Source organism: Acomys russatus, chromosome 6, assembly GCF_903995435.1.
Source record: "Acomys russatus chromosome 6, mAcoRus1.1, whole genome shotgun sequence".
NCBI classification, from domain to species: Eukaryota; Metazoa; Chordata; class Mammalia; order Rodentia; family Muridae; genus Acomys; species Acomys russatus.
In genome coordinates, this window is record NC_067142.1 from 88,825,616 (window position 1) to 88,846,706 (window position 21,091).

The 21,091-nt window shown below is 39.5% G+C and overlaps 1 protein-coding gene across 1 annotated transcript in view; it reads right to left on the reverse strand.

The window, feature by feature from the left end:
* Positions 1 to 5,761: 5,761 nt before the first annotated feature.
* The window catches only part of Cr2 (complement C3d receptor 2), a 28,982-nt gene continuing 13,652 nt past the window's right edge, over positions 5,762 to 21,091 (reverse strand). The window contains exons 10-25 of the mRNA XM_051148173.1: positions 20,238 to 20,426; positions 20,055 to 20,154; positions 19,719 to 19,801; positions 18,665 to 19,072; positions 17,819 to 17,995; positions 17,655 to 17,745; positions 17,442 to 17,518; positions 16,209 to 16,616; positions 15,350 to 15,431; positions 14,958 to 15,040; positions 13,301 to 13,693; positions 12,257 to 12,442; positions 9,648 to 9,833; positions 9,014 to 9,037; positions 8,294 to 8,369; positions 5,762 to 5,889 (exon numbers count right to left, since the gene is read on the reverse strand). Coding sequence (XP_051004130.1) covers positions 5,796 to 5,889; positions 8,294 to 8,369; positions 9,014 to 9,037; positions 9,648 to 9,833; positions 12,257 to 12,442; positions 13,301 to 13,693; positions 14,958 to 15,040; positions 15,350 to 15,431; positions 16,209 to 16,616; positions 17,442 to 17,518; positions 17,655 to 17,745; positions 17,819 to 17,995; positions 18,665 to 19,072; positions 19,719 to 19,801; positions 20,055 to 20,154; positions 20,238 to 20,426 — 2,657 coding nt within the window. The 3' untranslated portion in view covers positions 5,762 to 5,795. The remainder of the gene's footprint in view (positions 5,890 to 8,293; positions 8,370 to 9,013; positions 9,038 to 9,647; positions 9,834 to 12,256; positions 12,443 to 13,300; positions 13,694 to 14,957; positions 15,041 to 15,349; positions 15,432 to 16,208; positions 16,617 to 17,441; positions 17,519 to 17,654; positions 17,746 to 17,818; positions 17,996 to 18,664; positions 19,073 to 19,718; positions 19,802 to 20,054; positions 20,155 to 20,237; positions 20,427 to 21,091) is intronic.

Genomic DNA, 21,091 nt, shown 5'->3' on the forward strand with positions numbered 1-21,091 from the left:
ACCTTGTGGCAGGTAGACAATGACATCACTGAAGCAGACTGAAGCAGAATCCTAACATACTCTATTCCCCTTTGTTTGTTTGCATGCTTGTTGTATTACCACGGTGATAAACAGGAACTACTAAATGGGCTTCTTGAAGGAATGGACCACAGCAGCAATTTGTACTGGAATGCTAACGTTGTAGGTTTGGCATTGTCAGCAAATATTTGTCAGTGTTTAGAGAATGCTTTCTAGAGACTGAATTCAGCAAGAGAAAAGAGACTAGGAAATAGGACAGAGATCTCCTGGTGTGATATTGGTCTTCTGTTCCTATGAAAGTTTTTTTTTTTTCTTTTTAATTTCTTTTCTGTATCTGGCTGTGTCTTTGGGTCTCTATTACTGTGAAGACACACTATAACCATGGCAATTCTTATAAAGAAAAACATTTAGCCAGGCGTGGTGGCGCACGTCTATAATCCCAGCACTCGGGAGGCAGAGACTGGTGGATCGCTGTGAGTTCGAGGCCAGCCTGGTCTACAAAGTGGGTCTAGGACAGCCAAGGCTACACAGAGAAACCCTGTCTCGAAAAACCAACGCCCCCAAAACACACACACACACACACACACACACACAAAACAGAAAAGAAAAACATTTAATTGGGTCCATCTTCTAGTTCAGAGGTTTAGTCCATTATTATCATATAGGGAAGATTGGAGGCATGCAGACAGACATGGTGCTGGAGAGGCAGCTGAGAGTTCGACATCTTGACTAGCAGGCAGCAAAAAAGAGAGACTAAGACACACTTCCTCCAACAAGCGCATACCTACTTCAACAAGGGCATACCTTCTAGGCCGATATATGTGGGCCTCTGGGGGCCATTTTTATTCAAACAGCCACAGGATGGTTTGCATTCATGTACATCTGTGTACCTGTGTGTGCCTGGTGCTCATAGTCACCAGAAAAGCCTGTGTAATTCCCTGGACCTGGAGGTACAGATGGCTGTAAGCTGCCATGTAGGTGCAAGGAATCAAACCTAGGTCCTCTGGCAGAGCAGAAAGGGATCCATCTTTCTAGCCCTCCATATGATTTTTTTGTTTTGTTTTGTTTTTCGAGACAGGGTTTCTCTGTGTAGCCTTGGCCATTCTGGACTCACTTTGTAGACCAGGCTGGCCTCGAACTCACAGCGATCTGCCTGCCTCTGCCTCCCGAGTGCTGGATTAAAGGCGTGCGCCACCACGCCCGGCTCTCCATGTGATTTTTAAAGTCACAGTCATAACTGTCCCCTTCTCTCTCTCTCTCTTTCTCTCTCTCCTCTAAGAGAAGATGAGACAGAAAATTGGTCATTAATGGGAAGGTGTTGTTGTTGTTGTTGTTCTTCTTCTTCGTCTAAAGCTTAGATCTAAGACATACTGGAAGAAGAGGGGGGGGGGGAGTTGAACCCTGAATAATATATAAGTTTTGAGGTTGAGGAAGTTAAATCTGTGGATTGAGAGGTTGGCTAAAATAACTAGATGGTGTGTTCCAGAATGAATTACTATTAAAATATAAACTTTTAAGACCTTAGAATTGTGTGTACTATTTAGAAGTCCCTGACTTCAGAAAGACAAAATCATGTAATAAAAAAATATAGTTTATTTAACTGGTGAATGAATCTATTACTAAATGGTATTTTATAAAAAGCTGAAATTTGAGAAAACTTCTAAAGCTTGAATTAAAATCCAGCTCCTATAGTTCCCAAATCTTGTGCAAATTGGAATTACAGAATGATTGCGGATGGACAAAGAATATACAGCACTATGATAAAAAACATTAGCCCAAGTGAATATGCTTAACCAAGTCAGAGAAGGAAGTTTTTATTAAAGTCAGTGTTTCCAGTTAAGTGGGCTTATCACAGCCAGTAGAAATATTTCAAATGAAGGAGTGTCTATCCTTTTGGTTTCTCCAACATGCATTGCCATTTAAAAAAGTTCACACCTGCGAATTATACAACTAAGTTACAGAATAAAAGTTACAAAAGGAGATCTCGTGATATTTTAAATAAATATTTGATTGTGTTGGAATATATGCACAGCTGTCCTGGGCTTCACATGACCCACAGGCCACAGTTTGACGCCTGCTAGGTGCTGAGGGCTCCGTGGCAACAATTAATAGACTGCTTTCAAAAAGATGGGGCCACATATATGGATGGGTTTCCCTTAAGAAGCTTATACTTGGCAGTGTCCTTTTCAGTTCCATACCCACAGCCTAGCTTTAGTCGGGTCACGAACAGGGCTTCATAAAGGAGGCCTCACTGCAGCATGGCTCTGAACACAACTTTAACATCAAACAAACCTTCTGTGCTCTGCTTAAGAATAAATTGCATATGGGCTGGAGAGATGGCTCAGCGGTAGAGCACTGGCTGCTCTTCCAGAGGTCCTGAGTTCAATTCTCAGCAACCACATGGTGGCGCACAACCATCTGTAATGGAATCTGATTTCCTCTTCTGATGTGCATGAAAATAGAGCACTCGTATACATAAAATAAATAAATAAATCTTTTTGAAAATGAATAAATTGCATGTTAAAACAATTACACCTAATGAAATTAGTTCACGGATGCTTCAGCCACTCAGAGATTTGCTGATACTCAAATGTTTGTTTTCTTATCAGTGTTCAATTCAATTGCAAGCAATGAGAGACACTGAAACAAAATTTCTGTGTAGGTAACAATGCGACTGGTGTAATTTATGTTTAAATAACATGACCAGAGCCCCAACCTTCCCTCTATTTGACAATTACAATCATTAATCAATTAGATGACACCTTTCTATTGGGAAGTACTATAGATAATATGAACTGGAACTAATAACTATATTTTATGCTGCTAAATACAAATAAAATGAAAATCAATGTCTTTCCAAAAAGTATATAAGCTTTTCTTTGGGTCCCTTGCTTTGAGTGTAGGATCCCTCTGATAAAATGTCCCTTTCTCCTCTGTTCCTTTCCTAAGACTCCACAGGAACAGATAACATTTTCCCCGTCAAATACTACAATAGCTTCTTTGTACTTTGCCTGTGACACTTATTCTTTCTTTATGATGTGTGTCTTTTTTGTCCTACTAAGTTAAGTTCAAGAGGACAGAAGGTAAGGTATCTGTCAAATATATAGGAATCAGTTTAAAGTTAGAACTGATCCTAAATTCTTTTGTAAATAATTTATGTATATGTGTGTGCTTGAGTGCATATATGTATACCACATGTATGGGAAAGCTCACAGAAGTCAATAGAAGGCATCAGATCCTCTATAATTGGAGTTGCAGATGTTTGTGAGCCACCATGTTGGTTCTGAGAGTTAAACCTCTGCAAGAGCAATAATTACTCTTAATCTCTGAACCATTAATTTTTTTTTTTTTTTTGTACCCTGATCCTAAATTCTTTGGCCAGGAGAATATTTGAGCTTTAGTTTTCCCATTTGGAATATTACATCACCTTGGTATCATCTTTCCCCTTTACTTCTACAGAAAACATTCTTGTCAATTTCACCAGCAAATTTTGTGCTGCTAAAGCCAGTGGTCAATTTTCATTATTTGTTATTTTTGAGCTATCAACAGCTATCTTTCAAAATGGTAGTGAAGTCTGAGTGGGATAAGGCATTAGAGACTCTCAGTAAAGTAAGCCTTCTGGTATTCACTCCCATATTGTGCTCTGGGACCTCAGGTGGATTATAAACAATCTTGCTCAGCTTTCTGTACTTTTCATCATTCAGTTTTCTACTTCCAGCTCACTTCAGGATATTACTCGTTCCCTTAATTTCTAGCATCCTCCCCAGTCTTGTTCTCATCCAATCATTTTGCTTCCTAGTTATTGCAAGCTGCACCATTAGGGGAGGATGGTTGTGCACTCACCATCATATCATATGGGAGCGTCTTTCCTGCTCCTGTGTGGGAAACTCCTCCATTAAGATCCTAGACCAGTGATTCTTTCTTTACTCACATGCTTCCCCCGTCCCTTTCTACTCGGCCACTTTCATCATCTTATAGGAACTGTGGTTTAGATGCATGTATTAATTATTCAAGTGTCTTTCCTTTATTTTTGCTATGATTATCTGATCCATTATAGAAAAACTCCTAGATACAGCACCGCTGCCTATAGTTGGTATTTCAATTTCTGTTCTTTCATTTTTCTCTTAAGATTAATCCAACTTCTTTCTCCTTTATTTCTACTAGAACCGTTTTTTTTTTTTTTTGGGGGGGGTGTCAATTTCATCAACAAATTTTATGCTGTTAAGTCCAATGGTCAATTTTCATTGCTTGTCATTTTTCAGCTGTTAACGGCAACTTCAACACTGTTCCTGATCTCTTCACCTGAATCCAACTCACCACACTAGGGGTCTCTCTCGCATCAGAGACTGACTCTTGCTAATCGTCCTCACTTTACAACTCAGTACATGGACTTTTTTCTTCTGTGGCCTCTTAAATCCCCATTATAATCTGATTTAGCCTCTTTATTTATGTATGTATTTGTATGTTCAGTATCATCTGTGATGCTTGAAATGTGAATTTGTCAGCTGCCTTCTTGACACTTCTACTTGATTATTTAATAGGTATCTCACATTTAACATCTTCAAAGCAGACTGATTTCCCACCAGTCGGCTGGCACCATTGTTAGTATCTTTCTTTATCCTTTAAGTCAGACACAAGCCAACACCTATCCTCCTTATTATTATCTTCAAAGTACATGCAGAATATAACCTCTTCTTGCATGGATTATTGTATCCACCTCCTTACAGATCCCCTTCGCCACCCTTAATTTTCTATAGCCTCCTCTTCACACAGCAGTTAAGACAACAATGTAGTTCTGCTTAAAACTCAGGTGATGCCTCCCATCTCAAAATAAAAAGTTATTACAATGACCTGGCCCATCCTACTCATCACCCAGCTCCCTCCCACGTAACTCTCTGAGCATGTGTTTCCTGTTTGGTTAATCCACTCTAGGCTGCACAAGCTGCCTTGCTATACCAACGCAGGAAGACCTCTTAGCCTTTGAACTTGACACTGTTTGTATATGCCTTGAGTCCTCTTTTCTGTAGCTCCTTGGCTGGCTCCCTGCTTTCCTCCAGTCTTTGCATAATGCCATTTTCTTGGTGAATACTTTCTATGTAGTCACTTTCTTTTCTCTATCCCTTTTCCTTGTTTATTTCTCTTTAATAATATTTATTTTTATTCCTTTCCTCCAGTTTTTTTAAAGGGCCACATACAGCCTATCCTACCCTCAAATTCACTATATAGCTGAGGCTAGCCTTAAATTCCTGATCTTTCTTCTACTTCTCAAGTGCTAGAATTATAGACATGTGCCATTATGTCTGACTTTATTTCATCATTAATCATTTTATTAGTCACATTTTTACATATTTACTGAATAGACAAATTCTGTTTTAATTAAAAAAAATTTATTATATATACAGTGCTCTGTCTGCATGTACACCTGCAGGCCAGAAGAGGGCATCAGATCACATTATAGATGGTTGTGAGCCACCATGTGGTTACTGGGAATTGAACTCAGGGACTCTTGAAGAGCAGTCAGTGCTCTTAACCTCTGAGCCACCTCTCCAGCCCAACAAATGCTTTTTTTGTTGTTTGGTTTTTGTTTAAACTAAGACCATCAGATGTAATATGAACAGGTAAGCTAATAATATTGTGCATGGATATTAAAGACTGATACAGAACAATATTTACTTCAGTCCATGCTTTTGAAAGACCATGAAAAATATTAAAGCAAATCTTGACCTATCTATTAGTAACTGCATTTCAGTTTCATTATGTACAAACTTGTCACGCGATCAGCTTGCTGGGCTGTACGGATCAACAGAGTACACTTCTCGGGTTTCCAAGTGAAGAGCTCCTTCCTTAGGCCTTCTCTTTGTGTTGTAATTGCTAAAAGGAAGACATAAGAGGTCAAGTATGTGCTCACTAACTGTGGTTGTAGTTGAGGATTCCTTAGAGTCCTATCGTTCCAGAAAGTTGTATTTTCATGTGTGATTTCATCTCATTTTCTTAAATATTAAACAGCATTGGCCCCACTTTTGAGAGCACCTACAAATAAATTACTAGTTCAGGAATTATTCAAGTTAGAAGCTGACACTAGATTACTTATATTTATAAAATAATAAAAGCTCAAATATATTTCAATGAGTAGAAAATAAATTTAAGTAAGTTAGAAAATGGAATTGAAATAAGCGTTAGAAACTTTTAAAAACATACCTGTTGCTGGATGTGGTGCCACGTACATTTAATCCCAGCACTCGGGATGCAGAGGCAGGCAGATCTCTGTGAGTTTAAGGCCAGCCTGATCTACAAAGTGAGTTCCAAGACTTCCAGAGCTGTTACTCAGAGAAACCCTGTCTCAAACAAAACAAAACAAAACAAAACCCAACCAACCAAACAAACAAAAAAACCTAGCAACAACAAAAACATACCTGTCAAGTTCGTATCAATGGAGACTCTAGAACATAGTGTCTTATATGCTAATAAGTGATAATAAGCAAATAGGAATATTATAAATTATTTTTAGTTGTTCCATTTTTTTTCAAAATTTCCTACACATGCTGTGTTCTGATAACAAACTTGGAAACCACATTTTCTTTTGTGTGTGTGTGTTTGTGTGTGTGTGGTTTTTCAAGACAGGGTTTCTCTGTGCAGCCTTCGCTATCCTGGACTCCCTTTGTAGACCAGGCTGGCCTCGAACTCACAGCGATCCACCTGCCTCTGCCTCCCAAGTGCTGGGATTAAAGTGTGCGCCACCACGCCTGTCTCATTTTCTATTTCTTTAAAAACTTAATTACTCTTGGCTAAAATTATCTTCTAGCTTCCTGTAAGAAAAGCTATGCAAATGGCAGCCCAATTTTTGCCTTTTGGATACTTTCTCTCCTTTGAACTCCTACAGCAGCGCTCGCCCAGCTTTCCTCCTTCTCAGACTGTGCTTCCTCCTCCACCTTTAGATATTACATCTCTTTGAGATCTATTCGCATTCTTTCACCATTTTTGCTCCTGCAATCTCAAGACCTCCACTGTCTGTTACCTATGGCAGTGCAGGCCCCTTTAATTTCTACACCACAGATGTCTCATAATGCTGCCCCACAGCCTGCCTCTCCCCCATCAGTGAATGCCTTTCCCTGGTTTCTTTTTATGTGTCTTTCCTGAATCACTAAGTTCTTTAAAGCAAAGGTCCCCTTTACCAAGGTGCTCCAGCCTTGCTTCTGGAAATGCAAATCTGAAACCAGATTGTAGTGGGAGTTTTGGATTCTTTAAAAACTTGGTTCTGCTATGTAAACATATTTTTGTTTTAATCCCAGGTGTGGAATATGGGGCTGGCTGCTTCAGGTTGTCCACAGCAGCAGACTGTTTGCCTCATGTGGGCTCTGAGAGGGGGATTGATCTTTGCCAGTTGTGGATAATTTAATTCTGAGGATTCTGAGAGGGAATAGATTCCAGAGCCCAGGGAGAGGGGGCAGGGAGCCTCCTAGAAAGGAGAGGCTGCTGCAGCTCCCCTTGCTGCTCCTGGTCGCTGTTGATGCAGTTTGGTGAGAAGTTGGAGACATTCTGAAATGAGGATTGGACTTGCCCCAAGGAACCTGACCAGCAGGAAGTAGCTACAGAGAGCTCCGCCCCTCTCCCCACAACCCTCTTTCTCTTCTACCTGGTGTTAAGGTAGTGGAAGGAAGTGGGGTGGAGAAGGGAGGTAGAGGCATAAGAAGCGAAAATAAAATAGATAAAAAAAATACACACTACACCGTACTTCCTTGCAAGGGTCTTACAGGTGAGTCTCTTGTCATCGCATACAAGGCTTTCTCATGATCAGCTCATGGCCTTGCTAGATTTCCCTCAATGCCTGCTGAGTGGAGTGTTGTTAGCTCCACGGGTGTTAAAAACTGGCTTGTTTAAAAAAATATATAGTGCAGTCTAACTCAAATAAAAACAGGTGCTGGGCGTGGTGGTGCACACCTGTAATCCCAGCACTCAGGAGGCAGAGGCAGGTGGATCGCTGGGTGTTCAAGGACAGCCTGGTCTACAAAGTGAGTCCAGGACAGCCAAGGCTACACAGAGAGACCCTGTCTCAAAAAACAAAACAAAACAACAACAACAAAACCAAACGGGCTTCCTTATTGCTATATTTGATTCTTGTGAATCTATGTAAGAAAAAAATAGGAGTTTATAGTATTTCTTAGTTCTATTAAGGCGCAGAACTACGATGTCCTCCTCACTGTGAAGCAGCACAGCGCCCATTCTGGTAATACTAGTGCAGACCTGATGTGGCACATGGCCAACCATGCGAACTCACCGTTCTCTCTGTTTTAACACTATCACACAGAAGCACACACTAAGCAGAACGACAGCTACTGTGCCTGCAGAAATGCCTGAAGGAGAAAAAAAATGAACATTTAATGCTGGAAAAACATGACATGTATTGCTAGGAACTGATTGGAGGGCCCACTTGTAAGGGCACAGAAACTGTTAATACGATTTTCTAATGCATTTTCTAACCATAAACATTGAATTACTGAAGGATCATGCTCGAGCTTTAAGTTTTTCTACTTGTGTCCGTGGCTTGTCTGCAGCACCAGGTGCATGGACCTCTGGGCACCAGTCAACTTTCCACCAAGTGTTTTCTGTTCTTTTCAGTTTCTTTGGTAATCTTAATCCTGTGGTGTAATTAGGAACACAGGATACCAGAATCCCATGACTTTGCATAACAGCATTTGACTCTTAGTTGTGAAGTATGCTTTGTTATAGCAGAATAAAATTACTTATTTCAATTGTACCAGATACCAAGAGCAAATGAGACTTTGAATTTTAAAACCTTAAAGAAAATTTCAATGCTAACCTAAAGGGACATTTCATAATGTGTCATGAACATTAAAATGACCTTAAAGCATGAAAGAAGATCAGATCCAATGCAGTAAAATGAAACACATTAATGTATGGAATGCAAAAACATCTAATTACATACATTTTTACAAAAAATCATAAGAAATTTCTCCAAGTATTTAAGAAAACTCACCAGAAATAAGAGGAATAGTTGACCCTAAGGAGAGTAAAAAATATGAAGTATCAGTCTAGCAGTACACACCAATGTCATCTAAGAACTATTACATACTAATAATGTCCCAGAAGTCAGCACTCAGCTCCCTCTTAGTCTACTTATGAGGAGATATATACACACATACATTATGTATGTGTATATAGGTTCCCCAAGTCAAAATTCAATGGATATCTCCCCACTTTTATTAGTTCAGTTGTGGGAGTTTATCGATACACTTGGCTTTCTAGTTAGTGACTTTTAGGATCAAATGAAAATATGAGATGTTATAACAGGTAAGTTGACATATTTTTGGAACACCTCTCAAGTTGGTAAGCACCTAAAAATCAGCCAAGAGGGATGTCTCACAGTTTTTTTCCAAAATAAAAAGCTGTGAGTTTTATATTTTTGCTCCTTTTAGATTATTGTGCCCCTTTTGGTGTGATGTGCCCCCATCCTCACTATACTCTTCTTTGGATAGACTACTGCCTTTCAGTTAGTCTGTTGGTGTGTCACTGTCCACCATGCCAGAGCTCCAGGAACCTTCTACACTGATAAACTCCACTTCCCTCCTTCCTGAGTGAAACACAAATAGTCGTGAGGCTATTGCACTTACGGTATTTGCACATAGCCAGGGGAGGGTTCCATTGGTGGTCACCCTGGCACTGGCTCTGTGGACTTCCCTCCAAGGTATAGCCGTCCTCACATTCCAAAGTCACAGTGGCTCCAAACCGATATGTTTTCCCAGACTGGAGACCGTTCTGGATTCCATTTACATCTTCAGGGAAGCTACAGTTCACTTCTGCAATGAAAGAAACTTTATTAATACAGAATCATGATTTGTCTTTTTACCAAAAAATTAGAAACTGTCCTTACCAGAAAGGCTATGAAATCAACTTTTTCATTATCAGTAAGCAAAGTGTCACTGACTAGCGTAAGGCACTATCCCTGGGCAGCCTTTATATCACCACTCTACAACTGCCTAACAAATTAAGCTGGGTGGTTTTCTACTTTCATGTCTATGCTAACAGTATTTAAATAATTCTAATTCCTTCTTCTTAAAGAAACATGAAGGGACGAATGTAGAATATTAAACGGTCCAAATCACTGTTCTTTCTTGATTTCTTATCTTACTCTCCAATTCTTCATACATGGACATGCATTCTCATTTCTTCTTTTATATTTTGAGCACATGAGCCAATAGTGTTCAACTTGCAGCTTGCAGGTGACAGGTGGCCATATTCAGCCTAGGATAGCTATGAATGTAACCTAACACATTTATCTCTCTCTCTTCTCTCCTCTCTGTCTGTCTCTGTCTCTGTCTCTGTCTCTGTCTCTGTCTCTCTCTGTCTCTCTCTGTCTCTCTCTCTCTCTCTCTCTCTCTCTCTCTCTCTCTCTCTCTCTCTCTCTCTCTGTGTGTGTACAAATACAGTATATGTGTGCAGGTGCTCTCAGAGGCCAGAAAATCCTATTTTTCTGAATTCTATCCACTGGATCTGGAGTTATAGAGACTGTGAACCATCCTATGTGGGTGACAGTAAGTGAACTTGGGTCCTATGGAAGAACAGTATGCAATCTTAACTATCAAGTCATCTTTCCCCCCAATTACACAGTTCTTGATCCTGAATTTTGTATATGATAACATTGTTTTATATGAAAATTAGAAATTACCATGCCAAGGTAAGACCTTGGACTTGAATCCTCACTGCCAGTTGTGACTTGGGTAAGTCACACATCTTTATGAGACATTGGAACTTTATATACAAAGCAGGGATAACAATAGGACCACTCTCCTATGGGTCTCATGAACATTACATGAAATAATAAGGAATAGCATCTGACAGAAAGTGGACTCCTCAGCAATATTATACACTGAGTACTTACTCTTATTTCATACACACTGTTGACAAAAAATGCCTTTATACAATTTTGTACAGAAAATGTCCATAATCTCAGCACCAAATAAGGAAACAAATTCAAAAAGCACTGTGATTTTTATTCACAGTCCTGAAGGCAGACAGTGGATATACTCTTTCCTCAGCATGTGTCCAGGATTACAAGTATAGTCACATAAGAAAAGACATCCCATAATGGGTAGGAGCTTCCTGAACTGTGCCTTCAAGGCTTCAGATTGGAACCAGCTGTTGTGTTCTTACAGTTCTGGAGTAGAATGCCTGTCCCTGGTGTTCGTGTGGGGAGTTTGCTCTCCAGGCCACCATCCTCTTAGGCCCCACCATAGTTGGCAAACATTTAGAAATAGGGTCCTCTCCCTGTGGGACACCTTGAATACACTGTCACCCTTGCTACAAGCTGTGGAAAATAAACCCACCCATTGCCTTCAGAACAATAAAGTCTTGGCCATCATGTGAAAGTTCTTTTGGTTCCTGAGTCATCTTCCTTTTTGCTATGAGGAGTCTAATCAGATTCGCAATCTTCTAGTACCAGCCTCCCCAGTTACAGCATTTTGGGCATGTTACATTACACTAGCCTTTCCCTTGTGAAGGAATTATCTTAGAAGACTTTATGGAAGGTTTTAATATACCTATAGGTGAAAGCTTTGGTGAATTTCCTTTTAAAAACCATTGTTAAGACAAACAGGTGTTTTGCTGTCATATTTCCTAAATAAATGGATAACTTAGTAAATTCTAGTGTATTTTCTTTTCTTTTTTTTAAGATTTATTTATTATTATGTATACAGTGCTTTTTTCCCACATGTACACCTGCAAGCCAGAAGAGGGCATCAGATCACATTACAGATAGTCATGAGCCACCATGTGGTTGCTGGGAATTGAACTCAAGACCTCTGGAAGAGCGGTCAGTGCTCTTAACCTCTGAGCCATCTCTCCAGCCCTTCTACTGTATTTTCTTTAGTGGTCAGGGAGGGAGTGCAAAGAGGGCCTTCTTTACAATTGATATCCACAACCGTATGACTGAAGGGTTAGGGATATTTTATCAAATGCACTCTTATCATAACTTTAACAATTGTGTGACTATAACCTTTGCTTAGAAATTACAAAAATCACCTCAGCTTTATACATACAAATGACTAAATGATTATTAGCCATATAGTTATACCATTTTTATTTTAAGATTTGGGATTAATGTAGTAATTTGTTTAATGTACCTAGTTAAATCATACTAACAATTTTAAGCTGAAAATGCTTAACAGAACATATATACTTGGGACAAATTACTTTGTTAGAAAGAACAAAGCAAACAAAGTACCTTTGCAATAAGGGGCAGGTTGGCTCCAGGTACCCTCATGAGTACAGAGAAGAAGTGCCTCTCCAGTCAGCAAGTAACCTTGGTAGCAGCTGTACATGACTGACATTCCAGGAGAAAACTGAGCTATATTCCCACCAGTGTGATTCCCATTGGCGATTGTGGATGGAGATCGACACCCTAAGAAAGCTTGGAGAGCAACAAGAAAAGATTTTTAATTGGGCACAGAGTAACACTTAAACAACACAATCTCTGGGTAACAGCAACATAGAAAGGCAACCAAGCTAATTAGTTCATTCTCAAATTTGGACAAATGCATGCTTTTCCTTTCTCTCTCTCTCTCTCTCTCTCTCTCTCTCTCTCTCTCTTCCTCTTTTCACCATATATGGTTAGAAGAAAAGAGTGAAAAATATTATAATTTATCAGCGCATGGTATTCTATGACCTTTCCTTGGTTTGTCCTAAAGTAGTTGCGTTTACAACAGATTAGTCTGTCGTCTTCCCTCTATGTAGAAAGTGGGCTATAATCTAAGTATGGCACATACAGATACCCAGCAAACAAGTAAGTGAACCCACACCTCTGTGAAGTTTAATTTAGTGAGGCTGCACCTGACCACTTCTGTCGAGGACAGTCACTAGCAGGAAGAAGCTGTCAAATAACAGCTAAATTATGAGACAATTTAGTGGGCTTGAAGGTCAGCTTCATTCTTCATAACATACATTATCCTTCTGGGTGACATAATACCCTTAAATATGAAAATTTCAAAGAGTATTTTTGTCAAGTATTTGCCAATAATTATGCCCACTTCTCTAATTCTAAATTCATAAAAATGAAGAAATTAGAAATGGATCAATCTATAAGTTAATAATTATCATTTCAGGTATCTTTGCTCAATAGAAAGGATAGAAAAAAATCAAGTGAGGAAAAAAAAGGCAGATAATCTTATGAAAGACTGACTGCTTTAGCTTTTAGATGCTTTGCTTTAGGTAGAATGCAAACTCTTTATTTTGTAAAACATTTCCCTTTTTATCCAGGAAAATGGCTTACCCTTTCTGATACAAGCTGGTACACCTGGTACCCATGTGTTATCACTATGACACCTTATCAAATGACTGCCATTCATGATGAAGCCTTGATTGCAGACAAAATGTACTGTGTCGTTATGGGAATATGCAGAATGAGTTTTGTTGAGTTTGTATCCATGTTTGACTTCCGGATCAGGGCAATGACTTGGAGGAGAATCTTGAAAGCACTGTGGTGGAGGTCCACTCCACGATCCATGTCCTTTAGAATCACTTATACACTGCAAACTTTTCTCTCCCAGAAGATAGAACCCTTGGTCACACTTATAAGAGACTTCATTTCCATACAGGAAGTGCTTTGACATCATACCCGTGTGACTGCCATTTGCAATCTTCGGTGGGGGCTGACAATGAATAACTGCAGAAGAGATTTAGAGAGCTTAAGTCTTCATCCCAATATAAAATATAAACAAAACTAAGCAAGCGCCTTATATTTTAAATAAATAGAAAATTTGTTGCAGGATAATTGAATCCATTATGGTCCCTAAGATTGTAAACTGTAAAAACCTGTCCTTTGTTTAGTGTGGTTGATCCCTAATATACACTTTTAATCCAAGAACTTTCTGTTTATTATACACAGGTGATTAAGGTGTTGTTCAGAGAGCGCAGGCATACACTTTTAACCCAAAAGCTTTCTGTACACAGGATTTAGTAAAGTTAAAAGGTAAAAAGATAGAGCAAAAATCCAGCTGATAGGAATTAAAGAGTAGGGAGACTTTGAGTTGAGGGGTATTTAAGACAGTGTGCAGAAGGAGGAGGAGCTCTCAGCTTTGAGCTCTTGGGCTTTTAGCCTTTAGCTCTTTAGCTCTTCATCTCCTCAGCTCCTTGGCCTTTGGCTTTTTGAGCTAGCAAGCCTTTGGCCTTGGGTTTTTTGGCCTTTCTATTTTTGGCTGTGAGCTGAGCTAGTAGTGAGCCTTTTGGGCCATTTCCATCAGGACGTTAGCTGAGTAGGAAGGTCAGCTGGGTGCTGCCTCTGCCTCTCTGAGCTAGCAGGTTTTCACCCTAGCATCTGGCTCCTGGGTCTTTATTGGTAGAATAGAATTTTGGGATTTTCATTAAAACAAACAAACAAACAAAAATTGTTTAAGTTTTGGAAACTAGAGCATGCTTTTGGTTAAACAACTTTTTCAAATGTTATGCTTATGTAACTAATACATATTCATTCCCCAAAATTTCAGAAAATAAAAGGAAGTATATTAAAAAAAAGAAATATAAGCTGTGTTCCCAGAACTATTGTTCACATATTTTTCTATTAACAAAATTAGTATACTCAAATGCATATGGTAAGTACTCATTCCTACTTGGCAGTTTGTTTCTCAGTGCTAGTTTTGATCAAAATTAAAATATTTTCCACTGGGTGTGGTGGCACACGCTTTTAATCCCAGCACTCTGGAGGCAGAGGCAGGCGGTTCACTGTGAGTTCAAGGCCTGCCTGGTCTACCAAGTCTAGGACAGCCAAGGCTTCACAGAGAAACCCTGTCTCAAAAACCAAAAACCAAAAACAAACCAAACAAAAAAAAACCCAAAATATTTTCCATGTCATACATAGCAAGGAGAAGTACAAGCTATTTCCCTTTCTAACTCCCTAATCCATGCTTGGCTTCCTTGTGCCCAAAATTTACCTGAACAGACTGCAATCTTTTGGAACCAAGTCCCATTCTTGGCATTTTGACACTTTTCATAAGTATACCCAGTCACGTGGTACCTAGGAAAAGATGTTATAATACATTTCTTCTCAATATTTTACTTCTGCATCATAGACTGTACAACTGTAGAAGTACTTATAAATGAACCCTTTGGCATAGAGACTCTAAACTTTTGCTCATCCAAATCGGAAAACTATTTCTATATAAGAAACAGTCAGAAGAGCAGGAAGCACTTGTAGTTAGAGCACTGTGCGCAGGAGCCTGCGTGGCAGAATCCCTGAAGAGCTTTTAGCAAGACAAGCGTGGGTAGAATTAACACACAATATAAGGCATGTGTTCTTTCTTAGAATGAATAACTTCACACTCACCCCCTTTGACAGGCTCTATTCACTGATTTTACATGTGAATCATCCCGAAGGCCATGGAGTTCTCTCATAGGCTCACATCCCTCTGGAGGGACAAAGTTGAGGTTGCTTTTAGACTCCTCATAGCAAAAAGGAAGATGACTCAGGAACCAAAAGAACTTTCACATGATGGCCAAGACTTTATTGTTCTGAAGGCAATGGGTGGGTTTATTTTCCACAGCTTGTAGCAAGGGTGACAGTGTATTCAAGGTGTCCCACAGGGAGAGGACCCTATTTCTAAATGTTTGCCAACTATGGTGGGGCCTAAGAGGATGGTGGCCTGGAGAGCAAACTCCCCACACGAACACCAGGGACAGGCATTCTACTCCAGAACTGTAAGAACACAACAGCTGGTTCCAATCTGAAGCCTTGAAGGCACAGTTCAGGAAGCTCCCACCCATCATGGGATGTCTTTTCTTATGTGACTATACTTGCAACCCTGGATACATGTCAAGGAAACAAATCTATGCACTGTCTGCCTTCAGGATGTGAAGGCTCCTTCAACTACTGAGTTGTCTTTGTTTTGGGTCTTTAAAAGGTCTTCTCATTATATATCTTAAATATGTTCCAAATCCAAGGCTACACTTATGCCGGAATCAAGAACTAACTTCCTGTGCAATGGAGTTAGTGTAAAGGTGGTCTGTGTCTTTCACCTTCACTTCATGACTCTTGTCTAGAGTGGGAGATAATAAATATGACTAAACTGTAGGGGCTGGAGATGTGGCTCATGTTTGCCTTGTTTGTACAAGGCCCCAAGTCTGATCTCCTGCCCCTTACTGTAAATAAATACATATTCAGGTTCCCACTGGCTTTGCCTTCTTACCTTTCTCACAATGTGGTACTTCAGGATCCCAGGTGTTATTGGCTTTACAACGGATCTCACTACTTCCAATCAAAATGTATCCATCATCACACTTCAATGTCACACTATCATTGTAGAAATACGGGGCTCCATTTTCAGTAAGCTTGAATCCGTTTCTGACATGGACGTCTGCGCACTGGACAGCAGGGAGGGAAAGTTTACAGAGAGGAGCAGGGCCACTCCAGGAGCCTCTTCCTCTCCGGTCACTTGTACAGCGGATGGTCCGTTCCCCGATGAGGTTGAATTGCACTCCTTCTTCTGGCCCAGGATGACACGTGTATGTGACCACAGTTCCATATGGAACATCGTCTGAGGAACTCCCCGTATGTGTCCCATTGTGGATAACAGGAGGTGGCGGGCATGTGATTTCTAGGGACATGAAAAGATGCTGTAGACATCTCACCCAGGGTTAGACGTGCAGCAGCCCTGACCGTGTGTTTTTTTTGGAGGGCATGGGTGAATGCTCATGCTGTGAGTTACATTAAACCTTATTGTGTATATAAAATGTGATTTAAACAAATTTTACAGAAATAAAATTGGTACTGAAAATGTACTTATTGTGAGATAGCAAGACCCAATAATCAACCAATAATTAATAATAATTATTAACCACATTAATAATTATTTTATCATAGTATGAGAATAAAAAGATGCAAGTCATCAAATCATGCTTTTGGAGTATTTGTTGCCACAGAGGCTACATATCTTACTGAGGACAGCCAGTTATTGACTTGGGCCTACTGTACAAGAGGAAGTTTCACTACCCAGGAAATAGGTACAGTACTATTTTGTTCTAGTGACTTTGAAGCCTGTAGCTTGGTAACACTACAGATGACACTAGAGTTTCAGAGAAGTTATATATGTTGCCTCGCAAGACAGCAGGAGCAGAATCTGAGTTCATATCTGACACCAATCTCCTATCTCTTCACTAGACCTTGGTGTAACCCGAATTAGGGATTGTGGCTCAGGCACTCATGACTCTCTGTATTCAGAAAAATCCTAAACTGCAACGTAAACTTGGTAACTTAGTGCAGGGAATTTGACTCATTAGAGTAGAAAGAGGCGACAAAAGAAAAGGGACAAAGTAGCTATATAACTTGACAAAATAATGTATTAATTTCCATGGCATAGTTTAAAATAGAAAATTCATCTATATCCTGCCACTTTAAATCCTCTGTCAATTTTATTACTCACCTTTACAAAGACGAATCTCTAAAAACCAAGGGATCGTACCTTGACACTGCTGATAAGCACTCTCACTTAGCTGGAACCTAGAGACAAAGAGGAACATCATTTGGCCACATGGTTACCAACAAGCTAAGCAAGTGTTATGGGCTCAGAGTCTGACTGACAAATTTTAGGACAAAACAAACAGACCTCATTCAGGATGAGACATGCTTCACTCACCCTTCATCACAAGAAGAATTAACAGCTGTCCTGATAAACTGATTCTGAGGCCTCTTAAAAAGATGTGGTCCTACTGGCTTACACTCTGCAACTAAGAAAAGATATAAGGATGAATAACAATTCAAGGCAATCTTAAGCAAAGTATCTGTATCTGGGCACAGTACCTTTGCACTGGGGGGCACTGGGTGTCCACTTCCCTTCAGGGGTACAATGTATAGTGTCCTCTCCCACCAGTGAATAGCCAGGGTCACAGCTATATCTTATGGATGTACCAGGGTCAAAGTTGAGGAAGTGCCTATCTTCTTTTCGGCCATTGATGATTTTAGGAGGAGCCTGACATTCTAAAGGGAGAACAGATACGTGAAACAGTTTTAGCATAAAAAGCAGAAACTGAGACAAAGAAATCAAAATTAATATGGTAATCCCGACCCTATGGTATCTGCCTGGAGAGAGGGCATTCTGTAGTTCTTGGGTAATTTCTGGTCATCATTTCTCAGTCATGTTTTCTTTTCTGTATTCAGGCTGCTACTGATCTATTCGGTCTATTGCCATAGCTCATCTCCTATCCCTCCAACTCTCTTTTTCTTTTTTCAAGATAGGACTTCACTACGTAACTCAGGCTGATGTCAAATTCATAATCTTGTACCAGCCTCCCCCGTTAGAGCATTTTGGGGCATGTATCTTTACACCAGCCTTTCCCTTCTGAAGGAATTATCTTAGAAGACCTTATGGAAGATATTAATATCTTCCATAAAGCTTTGGTGACTTTCCTTTTAAAAATCATTGTTAAGACAAACAAGTGTTTTGCTGACATATTTCCTAAAGAAATAGACAACTCAGTAAATTCTCATGTATTTTCCGTAGTGGTGGGAGGGAATGCTAAGAAACCCTTCTTTACAATCTATATCCACAATCGTATGACTGAAGGTACAGGCACTACAAAAGGCCCTGTGTGAAGCCTATTCTCTAACTTTTTAAAATGGCTCATTATTTGTATTTTAGGCACCTACCCTTTTCACACACTGGTAGTGATGGCTCCCATCTGCCTTGGGCATTGCATCGAATTATCCTGCTGCCCTTCAAGGTGAAGCCAGATTCACAAGAAAATTTCAAAGTGTCATTGTATAAATATATATCTTTTGGAATAGATAGCATTTTCCCTCTATTGATCTGGGGTTGTAGACACTGAACTGCAGAAGCTGACAGTTCACAGTGTGGAGCAGGGCCACTCCAGACGCCAGTCTTCTGGCCTTCGTTGGTACAATGAATACTCTTCTCTCCAATAAGAATGAAGTTCACTCCTTTCTCTGGGCTTGAGTCACAGGTGTAAGTAACTGTGCTTCCATATGGTACATTTTCTGCATAGCTGCCTGTGTGTCTTCCATTAAGAACAGTTGGAGGTGGGGGACAGAAAATTTCTAGAGACAGTAAAGGACAATGATTTCTGATTCTGCCATGAGTCATCCAGTCAGCTAATGCAATACAATTACAAATGTTATTTTAAAACTTTATTTTTGAGTATATCTCATTGGCTTATTTCTTAGTTCTAATTACCAAAAACACAGTCTTCTTTATGTACACAGCTCAAGTTTCCTTACTAAGATTGTGTATTTCTGGGGGAAAGAAAAGCTGCTACCTTTACTTGAGTTAAGGAAACAGAGCAAAAAAGAAACTAAAGGGTGTTGTAGTGCAGACCAGACCCTTTGGCCCTTAAGATTTCTAGGTTTTTGTTTTGTTTTTTTTTTATTTGTTTTTGTTTTTAATCTCTATCTATCATCTATCTATCTATCTATCTATCTATCTATCTATCATCTATCTATCTATCTATCTATCATCTATTTATAATCATTATCATCATCATCTATCATCTATTTATCAACGATCATCTAGCATTTATTTCATCTATTCATCTATCATCATCTACCTACCTATCAGTCATCTATCATCTATTTCATCTATCAGCTATCTATGATTTTAGAGAAAGTACATGTTCTTAGGAAAGCTAAGAATACAGTGTAATGTGGAATTTTGTGCTTCCTTATACACCACCGTTGTCTCACCTACCTTTACATACTGGCTTCTTGGTCCAAATAGCTTTCTGTCCAACAATTACACACTGACTAGAGGGTTGTCCTTGTAACTGGTACCTGGAGACAGGAGTTAAATTGTTGTCCTATTAGGCAGTTTGTGCTTTAAAACTGGCAGGCATGACTTCAAATCTACAGCAAATCCACTAATTCGTACAGATACTCTTTTAGGTAATGCTCTTTCACTGCCTCATTTCAGATTATTCCTGAATAACATGCAGGGTCATCCATGATCCCTCTGTAGGCTTTATGGTTCACAGCAGGCACACAGAATCTACGCACGTTAAGTTTTCCAGAGCCTCCTTACACTCACCCTTCGTTACAGGAGAAGGCCACAGTGGTGCCAACCCGAAGACTCACAGGCTCTGTCACCTGCCCATTGGGAAACCTTCCTGGGTGTTCACACTTGGCCTCTGGGGAAAAATGGCAAGAACAAGAAATAAATCATGGCATATATCAAGTCACCCCCAAATAGATAAAGTAAATGTAAGATTACCTTTGCATGTGGGGATGAGACCATTCCAATCTCCTGAAGATAAGCACTTAATTGTCTTTTGTCCAATAAGCAAATAACCAGGTTCACAACTGTATGTCACAGATAACCCTGGAACAAACTGGCCAGCATGCTGTCCTGTGTGGTGTCCATTAGGAATCGTTGGAAGTAATGGGCACTCCAGAGGGAAATCTTTATCAATACACAAGGGAAAAAGCCATTAGATGATACATACTTCTAAGTCTAGATGCCAGCTTAGGACCCAGATCTAAATAAATAGCATGCAATCCGGGATAACTAGTCACCATTAACTTTCAACTCATTCTCAAGCAGACGTGACTCAATTGTTTTCATTTATGCAAAAACAATTGCAATTTTAGGGGGACATGGCCTCACCAGGAAATCCTAGTTGGCCTGTAGCCGTGTAAATCAGGCTACCTTTGACTTGCAAATGCCCATTTGCTTCTGCCTCCTAAGTGTGGAGATTAAAGGTGTGTACTATCATATCCAGCTTTATTGTGCCATTTCAGTTTTTATTTTATTATATGGATTTACTTTCACCTTGAGAAAAATTTGAGTTTCTAGAAAGGTTCAGTTTTATTCATCTTAAAGCCTTCAGAGGATTACCGTGACAGATATTACTAGTAAAGTTTATTGGTATCTTATGCACAACATGTATCTAAATATTGCATTATTTACAATACACATACTATTCTAGTTTCATTTTATTCCACAGCACAATATGGTTTTGATATTTTTAAATTTCAATATGCATAGAGTCACCTAAGTCTTTAAGGATTGTTTTCCATAGACAACCCATTTTGATACTATCTTTAAAAAAAAACATTTTCCTCTAA